The following is a 19,501-nucleotide window of genomic DNA, read 5'->3' on the forward strand; positions in this document are numbered from 1 at the left end:
GATCCAGCCTTTGCCCTTCAGCGGAATATACTTCCTGGTTGTACTGAAACCTGGTGATCACGTGACCCCTGCACTAGGAAGTGAAGATGAGACGAGCCGTCCTTACGAGTCTCCAGCTTGTTATAACACCTTTTATAACAGCTATAGTTAACCAAAACCTTGCAACCTGGCAGCTATTCAAGCTCAATTTAAGGTCTTCAATCATCGATCTCAGTCATCGCATGCTGCCTGTTCCTCATCGTTCTACGTGTACTTCATCACCTTCCAGCCATTCCGTGCCTAACTCTTCGCCGCGGCCCGCCATCATAGACAGTCTCTGCACAGCGCCACCTGGCCGCGGCGGAAGTCCCTGCAGGGGCAGAGGCGTCTGTATTTGGGGGAGTGTCCCGCGCAGCTGAAGAGGAGGGGCTCCCGCTGGAGGCCGCACTCGCGCCGCATCACCGAGAAGGCCGGCAGGATGTGGTTGATCTCAGAGTCGACCACGTCGCACTGCACCTCCAACCTGCAGGGGGCAACAGTGAGCAAAAACCTGACTCAACGCTAAATAATATTGGGTTGAATTCAATTATTTTTTCTTTTTTTTGCATTATGGATCTAACCCTACTGAGTTTGATATTTATATTGTAATAGTGTGAAATGTAGTCTATAGATATTCAATGTATGGGTTAGGGTTAATCTTAGGGTTAGGATGAGCTATGAGGATGAACAGAACAGAAACGAAAGGGAGCGACACTCAGACAGACAGCAAGGAAATAAATGATGCTTTGGAGGAACCTCTGATAGAGAGAGAAGGTCAACAGTGTGTGAAGTGAAGGTATTTACCCACGCAGCGCGTCCTTGTTGTTGATGTAGTGGAAGTGAGCGGGCTCACAGACCAGGCCGGCCAGCTGGCACGCGTCCACACACGACTGTCCCTCCTGGGACACGAGGAGCCGGAGCGAGCTGAGGGGAGGCCAGGTGGGGGGAGCCGACACGTTGGGAGCCCAGCCGAGGGCTGTGGAGTTGGGCAGGGGCACAAATATGGGTCCTGGAAGTCTGCTGCCACCACCACCACCGGGCCCCGATCTGGAGAGGTTGGCTGGCAGCAAGGGAGGCTCTGGGGCACAGAAGTCCTGGGGGGAGGAGGGGGGAATGGTAGAATGACTATGGCATGATCGCCCTATTATGGTCGAGACGGTGAATAACACCCAAAAGAGTGGGATTATAGGTAGAACCGTGCAAGATGCAGCCAACTATCCAGGTATCGTAATAATACTAATACTACTGATGACCATCTTTATTTAGCACAATTCAAAACATATACAAAGAGCTATACTAAGGGTGTCCGGCTAGTGTGGCGCTAGATTCCCTGCCTACCAACACGAGGGGTCGCAGGTTCGCACCCCCGTGTTACCTCCGGCTTGGTCGGGCGTCCATACAGGCACGATTGGCTGGTGTCTGTGGGTGGGAAACCACATTTGGGGTATGTGTCCTGGTCGCTGCGCTAGCGCCTCCTCTGGTCGGTTCGGGGCGCCTGGTCGGGGCGGAAGGGAACTGGTGGGAATAGCGTGATCCTCCCACGTGCTACGTCCTGCAGCTGAGGCTCCAGCTGTCCGGTGAAAACTGCACGTGTCGGAGGAAGCATGGTGCTAGTCTACGGCTCTCCCCAGATCGGCAGAGGGGGTGGAGCAGCGACCGGGTCAGCAGGGGGGGAAATTGGCCAAGTACAATTGGCGAGAAAATGGGGGAAAAATTCATGGGGGGGGGGGGGGGGGAGATGTATACTAGAAAAAAGATCAAGAAATGTCATTTTATTGGCCGATGTCGATAACATGTCGATATCATTGTGCGTCCCTACTGTTGAGACGAACTTCTGTGACTTGTCTGACATCTAAGGTGTCCAACACGTCCAGCCCTCTCTCCCCTCGCTCATCCCTCCTCATTACCGTCACAGGGCCGTCTGCTTTCCTCCATATGTATAGCTCATAATGAGAGCCAGCATGTAGATCAATCACCAGGATACTTACATGGTGTAGTCACTCCCTCACGCACGCACACACGCATACACGCACGCACACACGCATGGCACGCATGCACACACACACACACACACACACACGCATGAACACGCACGAACACACACACACACGCATACACACACAGAGCTCTGGGTGTTGAAGGCACCTGATGATGAGTTATTGAGCTGAGTGGGGAAGCTGAGAGCTTCTGTGTGTGTGTGTGTGTGTGTGTGTGTGTGTGTGTGTGTGTGTGTGTGTGTGTGTGTGTGTGTGTGTGTGTGTGTTATATTATGCATGTGCCCAATGCAGGGTTCCCACACCGTCTTAAACATCAGACTTTGAGGACTTTCCAGGCCCGATTCCCTCAAATTCAAGCAGGCAACACGGTCTAGTTTGAGACACGGATCAAGATGAATTACTGTTACAACACTGAGCATGTTTCTAATGAGAACTAGCACAAGCTCACAGACAACAATTAAAGAGAGGCTTCAATGTGTGAACACTTCTCAACTATGCTGTTACACGTCAAGTAAAAATAAACAACTTCAATTTCTGTTCTTGCATAAAATGTATAAACTCAGCACTTTCAATGAGCCGTGTCTATTTATGTCTATTTTTTAAAAGCTTTCAAGGCCTTGATTCCCCCCCTCCTTCAAATTCACAAAATGTCAAGGACCATGTTAGTTGAACTCACCTGATTCTGTATGTAGCCATGTACTCTCTCTAGCATCCCCTCACAGGTGTACTCATAAGGTAGATATGGCTCGACCTGCAAAGACACACACACAAACACACACACACACACACACACGCACGCACACACAAACACACACACACACACACAAACACGCACACACACGCAACCCCTCATTATCTCCATATTTTGCATGTCTGAAAGTGTGTCGTTTGTTTTTTTGCTGTCTCATTGTTCTCACTAATTGCCATAGATTGTCTATTCTCTGTGTTAATTTCAGCAGATGAATGTTTCCTTTGTCAAACTTTTGTGAGGCCTAATCACAATGTGTGACTGCTTGGAAACTCATTTGCATAACAATAGATCATCCCCTGCTGTGATTCGCCAGTTCCATAACGAAGGCATACCTTTGAATGGCCTAATTAGCAATGAGCTATATAGTCGTTTGTGTCTCTCGCTAATAACAAGAACACAACAAGCTGGCTGATACAGACAAACAATAACTGGCTGAAACTGCACTGCTACGATTCATTAAAAAAAAGAATTTAATTCGCTGATTTGATCAACTGCTTTATTGTGTTGATATGCCAGTGGATTTAGTTAATGTTGTGGTTAATCCAATCAGTCACATTGTAAAAATGTAACAAAAATTGGGTTTATATTGCAGAAAAATCATATTCCAATTTATTACCATTTCATCAAACTTTTTTTGATGAAATATAATAAAATATATAAATATATATAAAATCAGAAATGAGAGCGGTCAAAGTGCCTTGTCTTTGTAGTCCTCGTGCGAACGACCTGCGTTTCTAATATAAATGAGACCAGACTCACTAAATTGCATTTCCAATCTGAAATCAAAGTGATCTGATGTTCAACCATGTGTGAAATCACACTTGGCCCATTTGAAGTGAAAAACCACTGAGAAGCAGAAGTTTGCATGCACATTTAAAAAAATGACACACTGCAAATCTGATCAAAGTCTCATGTGAACCTAGTTGTTAAGCCGGAGTGGAGAGTAAATATGTGGACAAACAAGCTCCTCACAGTAACAACCTTTCCTTCATCTAACCGCCTTCTTCCTCTTCTCTTTTATCTCCTCCTCTCTCTTTGAGCCGAGCACGAGTCTTATTTACAGCTGCAGCCTCGTCCCCAAGGGAGTGTGCAAAGTTTCATTCGATTTAAATCAACAGAATCCACAGAAGACAATTCACAGAAATGCACCAGGATCTACAAACAACCTTTAAACTACCAAACGTACCAAATGTTGATCATGTGACTTTTTGTATTTTCCTCTCTATTTGTTGATGAATCGCTGTCCAGTGTGTCCACGGACCAGGCATACATCCACAGTACAAACACATGGAGAGAAGTAGTAGCACCTTTTCTCTTTTCTGACTGATCCAAACGCTCTGTGTTGGTGGCTGGTCTGCATACTAATGAGTTAGTTTCTCCACATGACATGGAAGGAGCAGATTTGCACACTCGAGCAGAATAGTTTTCTGAATTTCTCAAGCTGAACAGGCAGTTATAAGAAAAATCCTTATCCACCTTATTTCTAGCTGCCATGATGCCTTATGGGTGCTTCTTCCGGTGTAATCCTCCCAGCCCCCCGTTATGTTGCTGAGAGCCTGACACCCGTCTGTTAAACGATGTTTCAAAGCTGCAGGCGAACGGAGCAAATCAGGTCCATCTTGGCAAAAATCTCGTCGATAAATATCCAGAGTTGCTCAAAGAGCAACAGAAATAGCGGATGTGATAGATAAAAAAAATTAATTCCCTCAAATAAGTCGTCAAACCAGTCTTATTTATTGTGACAAGCGACCCCCCCCCCCCCCCCTCCTTAAAACTCCGACGCTGGGAGGGGAGGTTAACGTGACTTAACTTAACGTGACTTAACTTAACGTGACGCATTTCCTCGTTCGTTAACGAGGAAATGCGCAAGCTGCAACAATCAAGTCACGTTAAACCGGACCTTGTACCCATAATTATTTTACAGCGGGGCATTCAAAAATAAGGTGGATAGAACGAGTTGTAAGGCTTGAACCAACCAGTCTTCCAGAGAATCGTGAGTGACCATAAAACATTTCACTTTCAGCAAAAAATAAAAGCTGTTTGTGCTGAAAGTGAAATGTGGTTCAAGCTTTAAAAGTCGTTATATAAGGATTTTTCAAAATGTCTATGGAGAAAATGAATGTGGAATTCACTTCTGGGGCAAGACACGTCACATGACTGTTGAGCTCAATTGGGGCTGCACCTTTGACAAAAGGTAAAACTGTCCTTTCATTCTGAGTGAGACGGTAAAGAGAAAGGGAAGGAGAGGACAGGAGAGAAAGAAAGAAAGAAAGAAAAGGGAGAGATGGAGAAAGGGATTGATTGGAACACAGGGATGTGTCAGCCAGCAAGAAATGGTTTTGTCCTGCATGAATGAACGTGGGCCGCTGCCACACACGCAAAGCCACACAGGTGTGTGAATGTGGAATGTGTGTGTGTGTGCTCTGTGTGTGTGTGCGTGCGCGTGTGTGTGTGTGTGTGTGTGTGTGTGTATTTGAGTAAGTGCATGTGGAAGAATGTTTGAGTATCTGGCTGTGTGTGTGTGTGCGTGCGTGGGTGGTGTGTGTGTGTGCGTGCGTGCGTGCGTGTGTGGTGTGTGTTTGTGTTGTGTGTGTGCATGCGTGCGTGCATGCGTGCGTGTGTGGTGTGTGTGTGCATGCGTGTGTGGTGTGTGTGCGTGTGCGCGTGCGTGCGTGGTGTGTGTGTGCGTGCGTGCGTGCGTGTGTTGTGTGTGTGCGTGCGTGCGTGTGTGGTGTGTGTGTGCGTGCATGCGTGTGTGGTGTGTGTGTGCATGCGTGTGCGTGTGTGTGCGTGCTGGGGCAGTGTGCCTCCAGTGAAGGGTGAAGGGGGCATCAGCTCTCTCTCTGACAGAGCAGAGGGAGGCAGAGAGGCCAGCCATCGCTGCTCAGCTGTGACCTGTCTGACAACACAGACAGGAAGAGGAAAGGAGGGGAGGCAGCCTGGGCGCCACAATAAAACCTTTCTGCAATCCACGGATATAAATATGAACCTTTCTGAACCAAAATACGTTGCATATCATGCTTCTATATAGGTGAATATTAACATTCATAGAGTCTGCTATTGAAATGGCGCGGTGGCCAGCCCGGTCTGGCGTCCCCCCCCCAAGTTTAAAAGTCAAAATCCGCCCATGGAAACAACAGGAGCTGAGTGCACCAGCTGGGTGTAAAAAAGTGGGTCTTAACTGTTACGCCGGTCTTAGCTACGCCCGACGTTGTGATTTGAATTTACACCGAGTGCACCAAGCCTGACCGGTCTTTAGGCTGCGGACGTGCGCCTCCACGTCAATACGGGCTTGTACTTGACACAGGCTGAGAACTTGATCCAGGCTGAGAACCTGATCCAGGCTGAGAACCTGATCCAGGCTGAGAACCTGATCCAGGCTGAGAACCTGATCCAGGCTCAGAACCTGATCCAGGCTGAGAACCTGATCCAGGCTCAGAACCTGATCCAGGCTGAGAACCTGATCCAGGCTTTGTCCAGACATGAAATATAACAAGCATAGAATCTGTACAGACCACGGCGTGTGTGTCGGCTGGAGGGCGGCGCTGACTGAGTGAGTGAGTGAGTGAGTGAGTGAGTGAGGCACTGAGTTCTCTAGCTCTTGTTGGCGTGAATGCGCGTTTGTTGTTATTGGGCCAGTGTCCCGGTTGGCCGGAGTTTGTCGTGTTTAAGCATCGTGATTGGCACAAAATGGCTGAGGTGAAAAAGGCCAATAAGACGTTAAAACAACATCTAGACAAAGCCAATAGACCCATTTCACGGGGGCCATTTTGTGCCGAAAAGCCAGGGTAAACACAGGTGCAAGCAACACACTAATGAGGGTTTCCCAATTCCAATGGTGGAAGTTGGAAACCCTCATTAGTGTTTTGCTTGCACCTGTGTTTACCCTGGCTTTTCGGCACAAAATGGCCGCCGTGAAATGGGTCTATTGTTTGAATGTCAGCTGTATTCTCTCTGTAGGTGGACTATCCAAATAAGGTGTTACCGATCTGCCATTTTAATGACAACATTCGGTCTCTCTCCAAGTCGTTCTGTCTCTCCGGCTCTCCGGCTCTCCCTCCCCTCCCCTCTCTCGGGCTGTATAGTAAGAAGTCATCTCCACAGTTGACTTCTTAATTAACCTCTGTTCCACTCAGCAACGTCTGGCTCTGTGAGTATTCTCCATTAGTAGCTGCTCCACAAGTTCAGAGCTCTGCAATGCAGGAGCGCTCGCGGCCAGAGGTGTAGTGCTATCTAGAGAAGTGGGGGAACGCACCTATATGGGGAACACCTGCACACGCACAGGTCCCAACAAAGCGCCCTCCTCCCGCCCCCCCCCCCCCGCACGCACGCACACACGCTAACGTTCACGCAGCCTATTCATTAATTAATCGTTCGGGGCGGGCAATCGCTTATATCAACGAATTAAATGAGCAAACTCACGGATTCCTCAAGTGCTGCAAACCACTGTCACTGACACACGACTAACTTGTGTCCTCTATAAACACTGCAGAAGCCCGTGACATTTGCAGCTCTGAAACTAAAATACGTATATGGGCACAGCAGAGCAGACTCAGTTATCAACACAAACAGCTAAACAATCTCTCAACCAGCGATCACACAAGTTGCACAACTGGCATCTGGCGATGCAAATTGCAATGGGGTGATTAACGCTAACTTTTGATTCAACCGCGTTGAAAAGAAACACGCTTTTAACATTGTTTCTTCATGCTTGTAAACGTACCTTTTTAGCAGCTGGTCCGAAAAATTAAAGGATGTTTGGCTGCCTTTTTCATCTTTACTTGTTATACTGAGGTACTGGTGGAAAAAAATATATTTTGATGCTGAAAAAGCCAGTATGTTTCAGTATAGCTTTTATTAAACTGAGGTTTCCCCCGCGCTGTAGCTAGTTAAGGTGGAATGTTTCCTTTTCCTTCAAGCCACGAGTTGATGCTGTGTGAATCATTCAGCCCACCTTAAATATAGTTAAGGTGGAATGTTTCCTTCTTTCTTCAAGCCGCGAGTTGATGCTGTGTGAATAATTCAGCCCACCTTAAATATAGGACGAATGACAACGTTGTCAAGTTTCACTCGTTTTATTGGCTCGACATGCACACACACACTGACACACACAAAACACCCCTTGGAGAAGTATGGGAACGCCGTTCCCACGCGTTCTGCCGGGACTACACCTATGCTCGCGGCTACAACGCGGGGTCCAGCACCGTAAACCTCATTACAATCTCCCTGATGGCGAGAAACATACACTGCTAGAAAAGGGAACGAGGACCAATATAAATCTGCATCCCCCGAGCAAAAGCATCATTTTAGGCGTACGGTACCGGAGGAAACCGTCAGCATACAACATGCAAGTGTCTCTTCTTTTTCTCTCTCTCTGATTTGTCTCCCATTTTCTCCACAGTTGTCCTGGGCCAGTTCCCCTGCTAGACCACTGGTTCCCAAAGACTGGCTCAGGCAGGACCCACAGGTGGGTCGCTTCTGAGCCAGTTCCCCTGCTAGACCAGTGGTTCCCAAAGACTGGCTCAGGCAGGACCCACAGGTGGGTCGCCGGAGATTTTATTTGGGTCGCCAAATAAAATTTGCAGAATTTCTTCCACAGTCATTTATTTAAAATGTGTCTTATTGTTTTACTGAGAGGAAATAAAAACAATGAGGCAGAGTGTTAACTCCACCTAAATACATTCATAAAGTATTTGATGTGTATATCCCAATTTCCAAATTTCCCCCCGGGATCATTAAAGTCTTTCTGATTCTGATTCTGATTCTGATATGTTTTCAATAACGTGCATAACACAAAGGTATGATTTACCAAACGTATATCTCTATCTCTTTAAAATGGCTGGTTTAACAATTCAAGATAATATAAGGTGATGCGGAAAGTGGCAGTAAAAACACTCATGAAGATTCATTTAGTCACAAATTCGCTCTTCTCTGGAGTTATAGATAAGGTCTATTGTGAAGTGGGTCACGATGGTTTGTCATTTAAAAAAAAGTGAGTCCCCAGGAAAAAAGTTTGGGTACCAATGTGCTAAACTGTCCCAGTCCTTTCTCCACCCCCTCTGCTGATCTGGGGAGATAGACGAGCACAAGCTTCCTCTGATACATGTGCAGTCGCCAGCCACTTCTTTTCACAGCGAGGAGTTTCACCGCCAGGACGTAGCGCATGGGAGGATGACACCATTCCCCCCAGTTCCCCTCTCCCAACAAACAGGTGCACCCCCGGGCCGACCAGAGGAGGCGCTAGTGCAGCGACGAGGACACATACCCTTAACCTGGCTTCCCACGGGCAGACACTGTATGGACACCAGACCAAGCCAGAGGTAGTACAGGGGCTCAAACCTGCGCCTCCACAAGTCTTCTATGCGTTCAGGTTGTATTGTGCAGTGGGTGGCTGGGTGCGGTATACCTTGGTCCTCATGATCTCCCTGATGGCAGAGTCAAACTCCAGGGAGTTGTTGTAGTCCACGGTCATGACGTGCGGCCTGCCGATGTACTGCTCTGCGTACGGGTGTTGGGAGGACACCTGCAGAGGACATGTCAAGGGCACGAGTGGTCTATGTGTCTCAAAGAAATGTCCATGTCTTAAAGGGGGAATCTTGGGTCATCCTACCTCACCAAGAACCCCCCGTCACACCCCCAAAGCAACCGCTGTGAGGAGAGGAGTTTATAGGCCCTTTTCACAGCAATCTACCATCTTTATGTTGCGTTGACTTCCTGTTTTGTCACTTATAAACGGCTGATGTGAAAAGGGTCTAGAAACTGTAACGGCATATACAGTTGACTTGAGTGATTGAGTCAAAACCCCACTCTCAACCCCCCCGCACCCTCCACCCACTCCTCCCAGAAATATGCATTTTTCAAAAAACACAGCGTCTGCCAGCTCTGTCAGACTTGGGGGGTTTAGTTATACTTTAAGTAAAAAGAGGATTACAACAATGGAAAAATACTGCATTAAAAGTGAACATTCTCCATTAAAGTACAACTATAGGAAAAGTATAGAAGTATTAGCAGTAAAATGTAATTAACTATTAAATTATTGATGCATTAACCTGTAAGAAGTCTTTCAATGTTGTAGGTCTAACTGCTCCACATACTGTTGGAAGGGAGTTGAAAGTCTAACAATACAACATATTCTATGAGCTTATGTATTTTATGAGCATATGTTTTGTGGGGGGGGGGGGGGGGGGGGGGCTACAATGAAATACCCATGTAAAGTACTTGAGTATATTATTGAATACTCAACTTGAGTACTGGAGTAAATGTACTTAGTTACTTTTACTCTGGATATGTGGCATACGAGATCACAGCATCAGTGAACCTTTCTCAAATGTTATTTACATTACATCGGTTTTATTACATGTTTGATGCTGTTATGAGCTGACCTCTCTGGAAGTGTACTAACAGGCTGTTGTCAGCTTACCTCTCTGGATGTGGGCTTGCCTCTGAAAAACTCGTGATTGAGCGAGCTATGCGGCGGCTGGAACTTGGGCTGCAGGAAGATGCAGCCATTGGCTATAGCTTCCAGAGGGGCGGGACCTTCATAGGGGAAACCGAAGCCAATGAAGAGCTGGGGGAGAGAGGATCAGGAAACATAGGCAGCTTATAATTATGTTTTTTAATCAATTATTATCTCCACCAGGCAATCATGTGTTCTTGTGGTCGTGTGTGTTTGAGTGTGTGTGTGAGAGTGCATGGTTATTTGTCCTACAGTTTTCACACTACATAGACTTGCGGGACCTCCAAAATTTGTGCAGCTTTTTGCAATTAAGTGCGATCCAACACCCCACCCTCCATTCACTTGAATGGGGTTTCAACCTTTGATTGAAAAATGCTTGATCAGCTGAGCTCCAACAGGAGATTCAGTACCTGATGAGCTGAGCTCCAACAGGAGATTCAGCACCTGATCAGCTGAGCTCCAACAGGAGATTCAGCACCTGATGAGCTGAGCTCCAACAGGAGATTCAGCACCTGATGAGCTGAGCTCCAACAGGAGATTCAGCACCTGATCAGCTGAGCTCCAACACGAGGTCCAGCACCTGATGAGCTGAGCTCCAACAGGAGATTCAGTACCTGATGAGCTGAGCTCCAACAGGAGATTCAGTACCTGATGAGCTGAGCTCTAACAGGAGATTCAGCACCTGATCAGCTGAGCTCCAACAGGAGATTCAGCACCTGATGATCTGAGCTCCAACAGGAGATTCAGCACCTGATGAGCTGAGCTCCAACAGGAGATTCAGCACCTGATGAGCTGAGCTCCAACAGGAGGTCCAGCACCTGATGAGCTGAGCTCCAACAGGAGGTCCAGCACCTGATGAGCTGAGCTCATTTGTTTCTAGTGCAAATCAACTTGTTTAAAGGATCAATTGTTTCAATCAAGTGTCATTTTCTTGATAATTGTGGAGTGATCCCCCTTTATTCTGCCTTGAATCTTCCAAGAAATTTGACCCCTTTTTCAGAGAAAATTCCTCAAACCTGTGGAACTGCATTGGAAACACCGCACTGGGTCTAGTATCTGAATGTGATCATGAAAGACTGCAGTGTATCTGTATGTGTAAAGTAAGAGAAAGTCTGGGTCTGCATGCAGATGACAGCAGCAGTGTGTATCTCGGCGTTGCCGTCCTGCAGGTAGCATGTCAATCTTTTTTTTTGTTTCATTTTGTCTGCCTTTTATTTTAAATATGGGCAAATAAATAAAACAAAAGGGAAACTGAAAGTGCCTCCTTGCCTTGGCCTTGCGCAGTAGCTGCTGCAGCTCGTGCTGGGGCAGCAGGCCATGGTTCTTAACGAAGGCAGGGACCTCGGGAGGTCTCTGGGTCTCATAGTACACCGTGCCGTGGACCTCCATGTACCTGTGGAGGATCTGCAGGAAGCCTTCCTTGCCCTGCTGGCAGAGGAGGGGGTAGAGGAGGGGGATGTGGGGGAGAGGAGGGGGGAGAGCGGGGGGGAGAGGTGGGGGATGTGGGGGGTAGGAAGGAGCAGCACAGAAAGAATATGATTAAAGCAAAGGTGTCCCAGTGGAGCTGTGTGTGTGTGTGTGTGTGTGTGCGCACGTGAGTGCGTGTGTGCGTGCGTGCACACGTGCGCGTGTGTGTGTAGCTGTAAAAACAGTGAATAAACATTGCATCTCCTACAGTACTACTACCAGCTCAGTGGCCTACCAGCTCAGAAACCTACACGCTAGCAAAACACTAATGAGGGTTTCCAACTTCCATGATTAGAAGTTGGAAACCCTCATTACTCTTTTGCTTGCACCTGTGTTTACCCAGCTTTTTCAACACAAAATGGCCCCCGTGAAAAGGGTCTATTCCAGAAAGGAGACCGACCGGCACTGCCAGACTCACGGAAGGGAGGCGAGGCTGGCAAGCGAGACTAATTTGTGAGAAACATCGGCCTTTATAAATACTTGTATGCTGCCCGTTCCATTTCAGAGCAATCGGAGAGGCTTTTCCACGGCCGTGGATCCAAATCGACCCCGACGCCAGAATCAAAAGTATCAAATATTCATTCTTGAAATAAGAAGGGATTCACTGCCACACATTATAAAACAGCAGAGTAGAGAGAAAAATCATTGAATCCTGTAGCAGCACAGTGGATCTATTTCATGACTGTGGTAGGAGGGCTTGTGTGGGTGTGAGAAGAGCGATAAAGCATTACTTTCAGGCACACAGAGCGTTCCTATCCACATGCTCGTGCACATCAGCAGCACGCCTCTGTGTGTGTGTGTGTGTGTGTGTGTGTGTGTTTGTGTGTGAGTGTGTGTGTGTGTGTGAGAGAGAGGCGCCGAGCGAAAGGGCGCGCTTTCAAAGTCAAGGTCGAGCATGGCGGCCGGGGGGAGAAGCAAAACAAAAGCGCTTCATGCAGGTAACGGGGCCCAGAAGCGAGCGGTGTGAACGGAGCGTAACCCCCGGGCCAGAGTATCGACCGGTCGGGCCGGTGTTAAGCAGCTTACTGTATCCCTGAGCGGCGCTGTGGCCCCCGGCAGCTGTAATTGGAGGCTGTAGCGATCGATAGCTTCCTCTGTTGAGGATTTTCCCAGCCAATTAGGAGATTAGCTCAAGCGCTAAGTGCAGCAGACAACGTGAATTAGCGGGAAGAGAAACATGCGGCCCTGGGAGAGAGCAGAGTGCGTAACCTGGACGTGCATGTTGCAGCTGTGTGTGTGTGTGTGTGTGTGTGTGTGTGTCACAGATGTACCTCATGTGTGTGTGTGTGTGTGTGTGTGTGTGTGTGTGTGTGTGTGTGTGTGTGTCACAGATGTACCTCGTGTGTGTGTGTCACAGAGATGTACCTCCACGCCACCCATGTATTTCCCATGGGATGCTGGCTTACACGCAAGATAGCCTCTCTATGCTGCGCTGGATTAGCAGTTTATACTGTAATAATGAGTGGAGGGTTCTGCTACAGTATAATGTTAGTTTTTGTTCCTCACATCAGGTCCTCTCATGACAAATGTGAGGAAATAGTTCCTCGAAATGTCCAGTTTGACTGTTCAGCAGCTCAACTGCAAAAATAAGCGCATTAAGATTGGCATGGTAGGCTAGGAGGGCGTAGTGTCCTCTAGAGAGAGAGTGGCGTCAGCGGAGGACCAAAATGCGAGACTCATTAGCCAATGAACAGCCAGGAATGGGTCTAGCGCTACTTTTGCATGCTAAAATAAAGCTGATAATGTACAATTTGATTCAAGGGGGGAAAAACCCTTTCAGAGTACAACACAAACTGTCTATTTTGCTGCAACTCAACATTGCTGCTTAATCCAGGACCTTAATTCCTGGAACTCTTGAGAGTAAAAAACTGGTCCATTGGAGTGAATGGAAATGACTCTTCTATCTACATGGCTATCAATCAATCAATATCAGTATCAATATCAGCAGTACTTTCTCTTAATGAAAAATCAAACATACTACCGATTTCTCCCTCGCTGTCATTGGTGGGTATCTGTTGCTTCAACAAGCTCAAAGTGTTGTGATAGGCTGATTGGATGATTGGATGTGATAGGATGATTAGAGCATTGGTAATCTGCTGTGTGAGGTCAAAGTTTTTAATGAGTTTTGTCAGGCCTAGATTATGGAGAAGCGTGCCTCTGTCTGTTCATCTGTCTTTGTTTATTTTGTATGCCTCTTGATGTGTTGTCATCCCCCCGCGTGGTATCAAAAATTGTATCGATATTTTGGTATCGAAGTAGAAATTGTAGTATCGTGACATCACACACACACACACACACACACTAATTTGGCTGCTGAAAGGCTCCAGGTATGATGAGGCAAACACCTGTGTGGCTGCAACAGCAGCATGTGTCTGATTATGCGTCAAGCTTGATATCGTCTCATCATGGAAACCATAAAACAGCTCAATGAGTCTGCCAGCAAGCACTGGGACACTTTTGACATGTTAACAGCGTCAGAGTCACTTCTAATAATAATGTTGTGTACACATGGTATGATTAGCAATAAGAGGATTGATGTAGCAGAGTCTTACCTGAAGCTGATGAGCATCCAGCCAGGACCAATGGAGTGTCGAGCATCCAGCCAGGACCAATGGAGTGTCGAGCATCCAGCCAGGACCAATGGAGTGTCGAGCATCCAGCCAGGACCAATGGAGTGTCGAGCATCCAGCCAGGACCAATGGAGTGTCACAAACACATTGAGAAGAGGGGAGGAGGAAGAGAGGGATACATGAAGGGTGTGTGTGTGTGTGTGTGTGTGTGTGTGTGAGAGAGAGAGAGAGAGAGAGAGACAGACAGAGAGAGAGAGAGAGAGAGACAGACAGAGAGAGAGAGAGAGAGCAAATAATATAAAACAAAGAAGCAAATGAAGCAAGAAAGTAATATCAATGGGGAAACAGAAAGAAAGGAAGTAAAACACGGAGAGGAGACAAAAAGAATTAATTACATATTAGATGTTCCGCCTTTTCTACCAGATTGGTGTATTGTACTTTTAGAGAACCCCACAACCTCCCTGCTTTGTGTGCACGTCTCAAGCCACAACTCTAAAGAAATCCAGGGAATTTCACAGACACAGACGGCGGGGAAGTTATAATTATTTCAACAATGGCTGCTCAGCTGCGGCCTCATACAATATGCAGCGCGATCGATCAGACAGCTTTTGAGGGGGGAAATTGCCTGTAAATTAAAGTTGTACAATTCTGTCAGATGGAGCCACGTGTGGCTGAACTGTAATAGCGCGCACAGTGGGGGGGCCTGTCATTGTATTTTTCTGTTAACATCGCACTTGGAGGAAATCAGTATATGGCAGGCGAGCTATGTGTGTGTGTGTGAGTGTGTGTGTGTGTGTGTGTGTGTGTGTGTGTGTGTGTGTACATCATTGTCAATATTAAAGACTGCATTATGTATGGAAAATGGATCTTTAACACTTTGTGCAGATGGAATAATTTTTAGTCTTTATTCCTGAGATGTGTATGGGTATTTACATGCATGCATACAGTAAGTGTATGTGTATTTATGTATATATGTGCACATGTGGGAGTGTGTGCACGTGATATGTGTATTTGTACATTTGCATGACTGCAAGTACGTGTATGTGTAAGCAAAGCACATGGATAGATAAATACATTATGGCACTCCAAAAGGACATTTGTTTTGCCAGCTTGTACATGGACATGCTAAAGCAGGATAATACTGGAATATGGGAAACGATAAAGAACAGTAATAGCTGACATACATACAGCTCACAGACATGTAGACATGCTGGTATTACAGACATACAGAAGACAAATAGGTTGTAATGTTATTGAAGCAGTGGTGGAGGGCACAAAGCTCCTCCCAAAGCAAGCTCTTTCACATATCCAGGATCTGTGTGTGTGTGTGTGTGTGTGTGTGTGTGTGTGTGTGCGCGCGTACGTGCGTGTGTGTGATGTCTGTACCTTCCACATGCTGGCCTCCTTCCCGTAGACCACGGCCATGTTGTTGACCTTGTTCATCTGGATGCTCCTCTTCTCCGTCTCATTCAGCTCCTCCGATACGAAACCCATGAACGAGTTGTCCGGTGTGTGAGCTGCAGGTAGGTGTGTGTGTGTGTGTTTAAAGACAGAGAGAGAAAAGTAGAGGGGGGAGGAGAGGAAAGTGTGATGGTTTGTGTGAGAGAGACAGAAAAGAAGAAAAAGAGTTTGCTTCAGTTCAGTGGCAAAGTCGCTGTGACTCTCGTCTTGCTTAGTATTAGAAATATTGGTTGTAGTGAAGCCATCTGAAGTGGGCTGAGGGATTCTTTTTTTTATATTAGATTTATTTCGAAAACATGGTGAAAAACAAAAACAAAAAGAAAGATAAAGAATAAAAGAAATATAGGCAAGAAAGTGCCAAACAATCATAGTCAATTAGAATTCACAGCATACAATATACAGCAAATTCACAATCAATTTACATTTGTTTATCATGTCCGAAAAGGAGTAGGAAGAAGTTAATACATATCAAGTCCTACCGCCTGTTTTATATCTATAGGCTTAATATGAAAGTATACTTATACTGTAATAACATGTTATACTACTGTAATAATTAGGGCTGTCAGCGTTAACGCGTTAATCGCGCGCCGATCATAACGTGTTTTTTTTTAATCGCGTTAATCGCATGCCGCTATTTTGTCCCTTCGTCGCACCGTACTTGTAGTCAAGCCGTTCAGTTTCCTGTCTCCTGCTTGTGCAGGCATGGAAGAGAACGACAGCAATACGCTTTTAAGTGGCTCGTTTTACTTCCCAAATGGCACAGTGGATAAGTCAAGAGCCGTAGTTTGCACCTTGTGTAAAACGGAATTAAAATATCACCGCAGTACACCGAGTTTGAGGCGAGCGATCACCTAAAAGTAGCTAGCAGCCAGCTAGCTAGCGCGAGACTCCTCACTCATTCTTCCTTCAGAGTCTCGGATGCGCGGGTCCTCTAACCACTGGTTACCACTGTCACATCTAACCACTGTGGTTTTCAGTACTCTGTGCTGCAACCATGCTCTCAACACAACACATTTACTTGGAGAAATGACTAAAAACGAACAGTTGCAAATCAAAGTTTAGCCTACCACATGGGTCAAGAAATGTGGTGAAAACACAGCTCAGTGTTCAGGGCTCAGTGGCTCGAAAGCGTCCATGTTTGGAGAGAAGCCGTGCGGAGGTCACGCTGCGAGAAAAATCTTCAGGTACACACGGTGGGCGGCCTACGGAGGTCGCGCCCAACACATTGACGTCATTTGACGCTCGCGCCCCTCGCTCCTCCCCCGCGCCCTTCACGGCACGGCGAGTATAAAACAAGCTTTAGCCTTCAACAACATTATGTAAGAGTAGAATACAACAATACGCCTGGGTAGGTTGTTGCTGTGTGTCCTAGTCATCGCTTCCCCCGTACATGTATGCCAGTCTTCTGAAGCGAGGGCTCCAAACATTGATGTCGTAGTCCTCATCTCCCCCGCTGCTGGAGGAGATGAGGGAGCTTAGGGAGCCAGCTGTGGAGCCGCTGCCCTCATGGTGGAACACCAGCAGGGAGTCATAGGGAGGAGCGGTGGGGTCATTGTCTGCTGCTTTAATCAAGTCGTCAATGTCTCCGAGGTGGGGTGCTGCTGACCTCATGGAGTACTGCGGCTTGAGGGCATCGGGCTCCATCGCGTCGGGCTGCTGGAGCTGGCTCAGGTCATAATCCTGATCTTCCTCTCCTCCACCCTCCTCGTCATGTTTGAGGATGTCGTCTCTCACGTCGTCCTCAGGATGGATGACAAGCTGCACGGCCTGACGCTCTTTATCGCGGAGCTTCATCCACACCACAAACAGCAGCACCAGAATGAGGAGGAGGATGATGCAGAGGATAGTGATGATGGCGCCCGTGTCCAGACCGGCGTTGAGCTCGGCGTCGAGCTCAACATTGACATCTATCACCCTAATGGAGACAGTGGCTGTGGAATGGCGAGGGGAGTGGATGCCTCTGGCCAGGGGAACTTCGTTCTTCGCTTCCACCGTCAGTCCATATGTGTTGTTGATTTCATAGTCAATATCCTTGACGACGGTTACCAGGCCTTCGTTAGTGGTGGGATCAGTGGGCACAGAGAACCTGCCGGTGGGGTCGCCCCCGGTGATTTTGTAGACGGCATTCCAGGCTGGGGTGTTGGGCTGGTCCTTGTCAGTCACCGTCAGATTGGCCACAATGACATTCACACGGTTCTCAGGCACCTCACCGAAGAACATCTCAGCAGTGAACTCTGGTGGATTGTCGTTAATGTCAGTGACTCTGATGACAACAGTGGCTGTGTTGGAGAGACCATCCATGGGGTTGCCCTCCAAGTCAGTGGCCTGGATGATCAGCGTGTACTGAGGCACCTTCTCTCTGTCCAGGCCTGCTGCCGCTGTAATGATGCCTCCTGTCTTATTGTTGATGGTGAACATATTGGAGGTGGGACTCTCAGGATTCTGAGACAGGATCTTGTAACGCAGCATCCCATTAGGCGTACTCGGGTCGTCTTTGTCAACAGACGGTACCGTCATGACAAACGTCCCTGGCTTGGAGCCCTCGGGGACGGTGCCGTTCCAGATGGCATGGATGAATTCTGGCCTGTTGTCGTTAATGTCAATGACATTGATCACAATCTTACCAAGGTCCTTTACCTGGCTGCCATTCAGGTCCACTGCATGGAATCTCAGGTGGAAGTTGGAGATGTGCTCTCGATCCAGGGGCATGTTGACAGACAGCTCTCCAGAGATTCGGTCGATGATGAAGATGCCTGTGGGGGGCTGGTCAGCGCCAGGGCCATTCAGAACGTAAAATCTGTTCTGGGTGTGGCTCTGGTCTGATCCGACCTGCAAAAGCTCCAGTGGGAACGGTCCTGGTGAGTTCTCCAGGATCTTGAGTTTGATGACCACGTCTCTCTTCATGCGCCTGAGCTGGCTGTCTGTGTGCCGCAATGGAAACACGATTTCCTTCAAATCCTTGGACATGACTGGACGGACGGCGACTTCCTGGACCTGCTGGCTGGAATGTTTGGGGGGCGTCAGCTTGACCTGGGTCTGCCATTGCCGCTGAGTGGTGGTGTCCGTGGCCCTGATCACTACTGCCGATGAGCGGAGCGCAGAGAGCTGGAGATTCCTGGCGGCGTAAACCACTCCGTCCGCCTCTATCCGGAAGTCAGATGCGTTACTGCATTCCAACCGCACCAGGCCGCCTCGACCACAGTCCAGAAATGTCACGTTGAAAAGGGGCTGGCCTTTCTCTGTGATATCTGGAACCACCGCCTTGTATGTGTCATCAGAGAAGCCTGGCTTGCATGGAGGGGTGCCGCTGCCCTCTGCTGCCATCTGCAGTCCTGCCAAGACCGCCAGCAGAAGCAGAGCCCTGCCATTGTGTAGTAAGTACATGGGTACGCCCGCGAATTGTTTAATTTCCTCCCTCGAAATCTGCGATAAAAGAGAAAAATATCTGTCTTGTCTGCCTCAAGTGTGATCTTGCAGTGAAGAAAGGTCCCTCTCTACGGCAAAGGTGGCATGTAGCAGCACACAGCACAGCACAGCACAGCACAGCACAGCACAGCACAGCACAGCAGCCTCCTCCTGCATGTAACGTTATCCTGCCTGAGAGAGATTACTGCCTGGTACTGAGGCTGCTGGTACCTCCCATTCACTCCAACACAAACAAAAAGGAAGAAGCAGCCACTAGCACCCATCAGTGATGTCACTCTGTCTATGTGATGCAATTGTGATGTCACCAGTGATGTCATCAGTGATGTCACTCTGTCTATGTGAGCAATTGTGATGT

General features: G+C 47.7%; 1 protein-coding gene and 1 pseudogene across 2 annotated transcripts in view; both read right to left on the reverse strand.

Moving 5' to 3' along the window:
• Positions 1 to 303: 303 nt before the first annotated feature.
• Positions 304 to 19,501, reverse strand: part of LOC310794286 (alpha-1,6-mannosylglycoprotein 6-beta-N-acetylglucosaminyltransferase B-like) — a gene marked incomplete at both ends in the record, with an annotated part of 214,368 nt that continues 195,170 nt past the window's right edge. Inside the window, 7 exons of the mRNA XM_083656256.1 lie at positions 304 to 502; positions 823 to 1,112; positions 2,692 to 2,766; positions 9,173 to 9,289; positions 10,187 to 10,333; positions 11,492 to 11,647; positions 15,646 to 15,776. Of these exons, the coding sequence (XP_083512382.1) occupies positions 304 to 502; positions 823 to 1,112; positions 2,692 to 2,766; positions 9,173 to 9,289; positions 10,187 to 10,333; positions 11,492 to 11,647; positions 15,646 to 15,776 (1,115 nt within the window). The remainder of the gene's footprint in view (positions 503 to 822; positions 1,113 to 2,691; positions 2,767 to 9,172; positions 9,290 to 10,186; positions 10,334 to 11,491; positions 11,648 to 15,645; positions 15,777 to 19,501) is intronic.
• LOC310793442 (cadherin-2 pseudogene) lies at positions 17,089 to 19,104 on the reverse strand (annotated as a pseudogene). Its single transcript has one exon. The product of its transcript is annotated as a cadherin-2 pseudogene (transcript).

Source organism: Poromitra crassiceps, assembly GCF_964638095.1.
Source record: "Poromitra crassiceps genome assembly, chromosome: 19".
Classification (NCBI taxonomy): Eukaryota; Metazoa; Chordata; class Actinopteri; order Beryciformes; family Melamphaidae; genus Poromitra; species Poromitra crassiceps.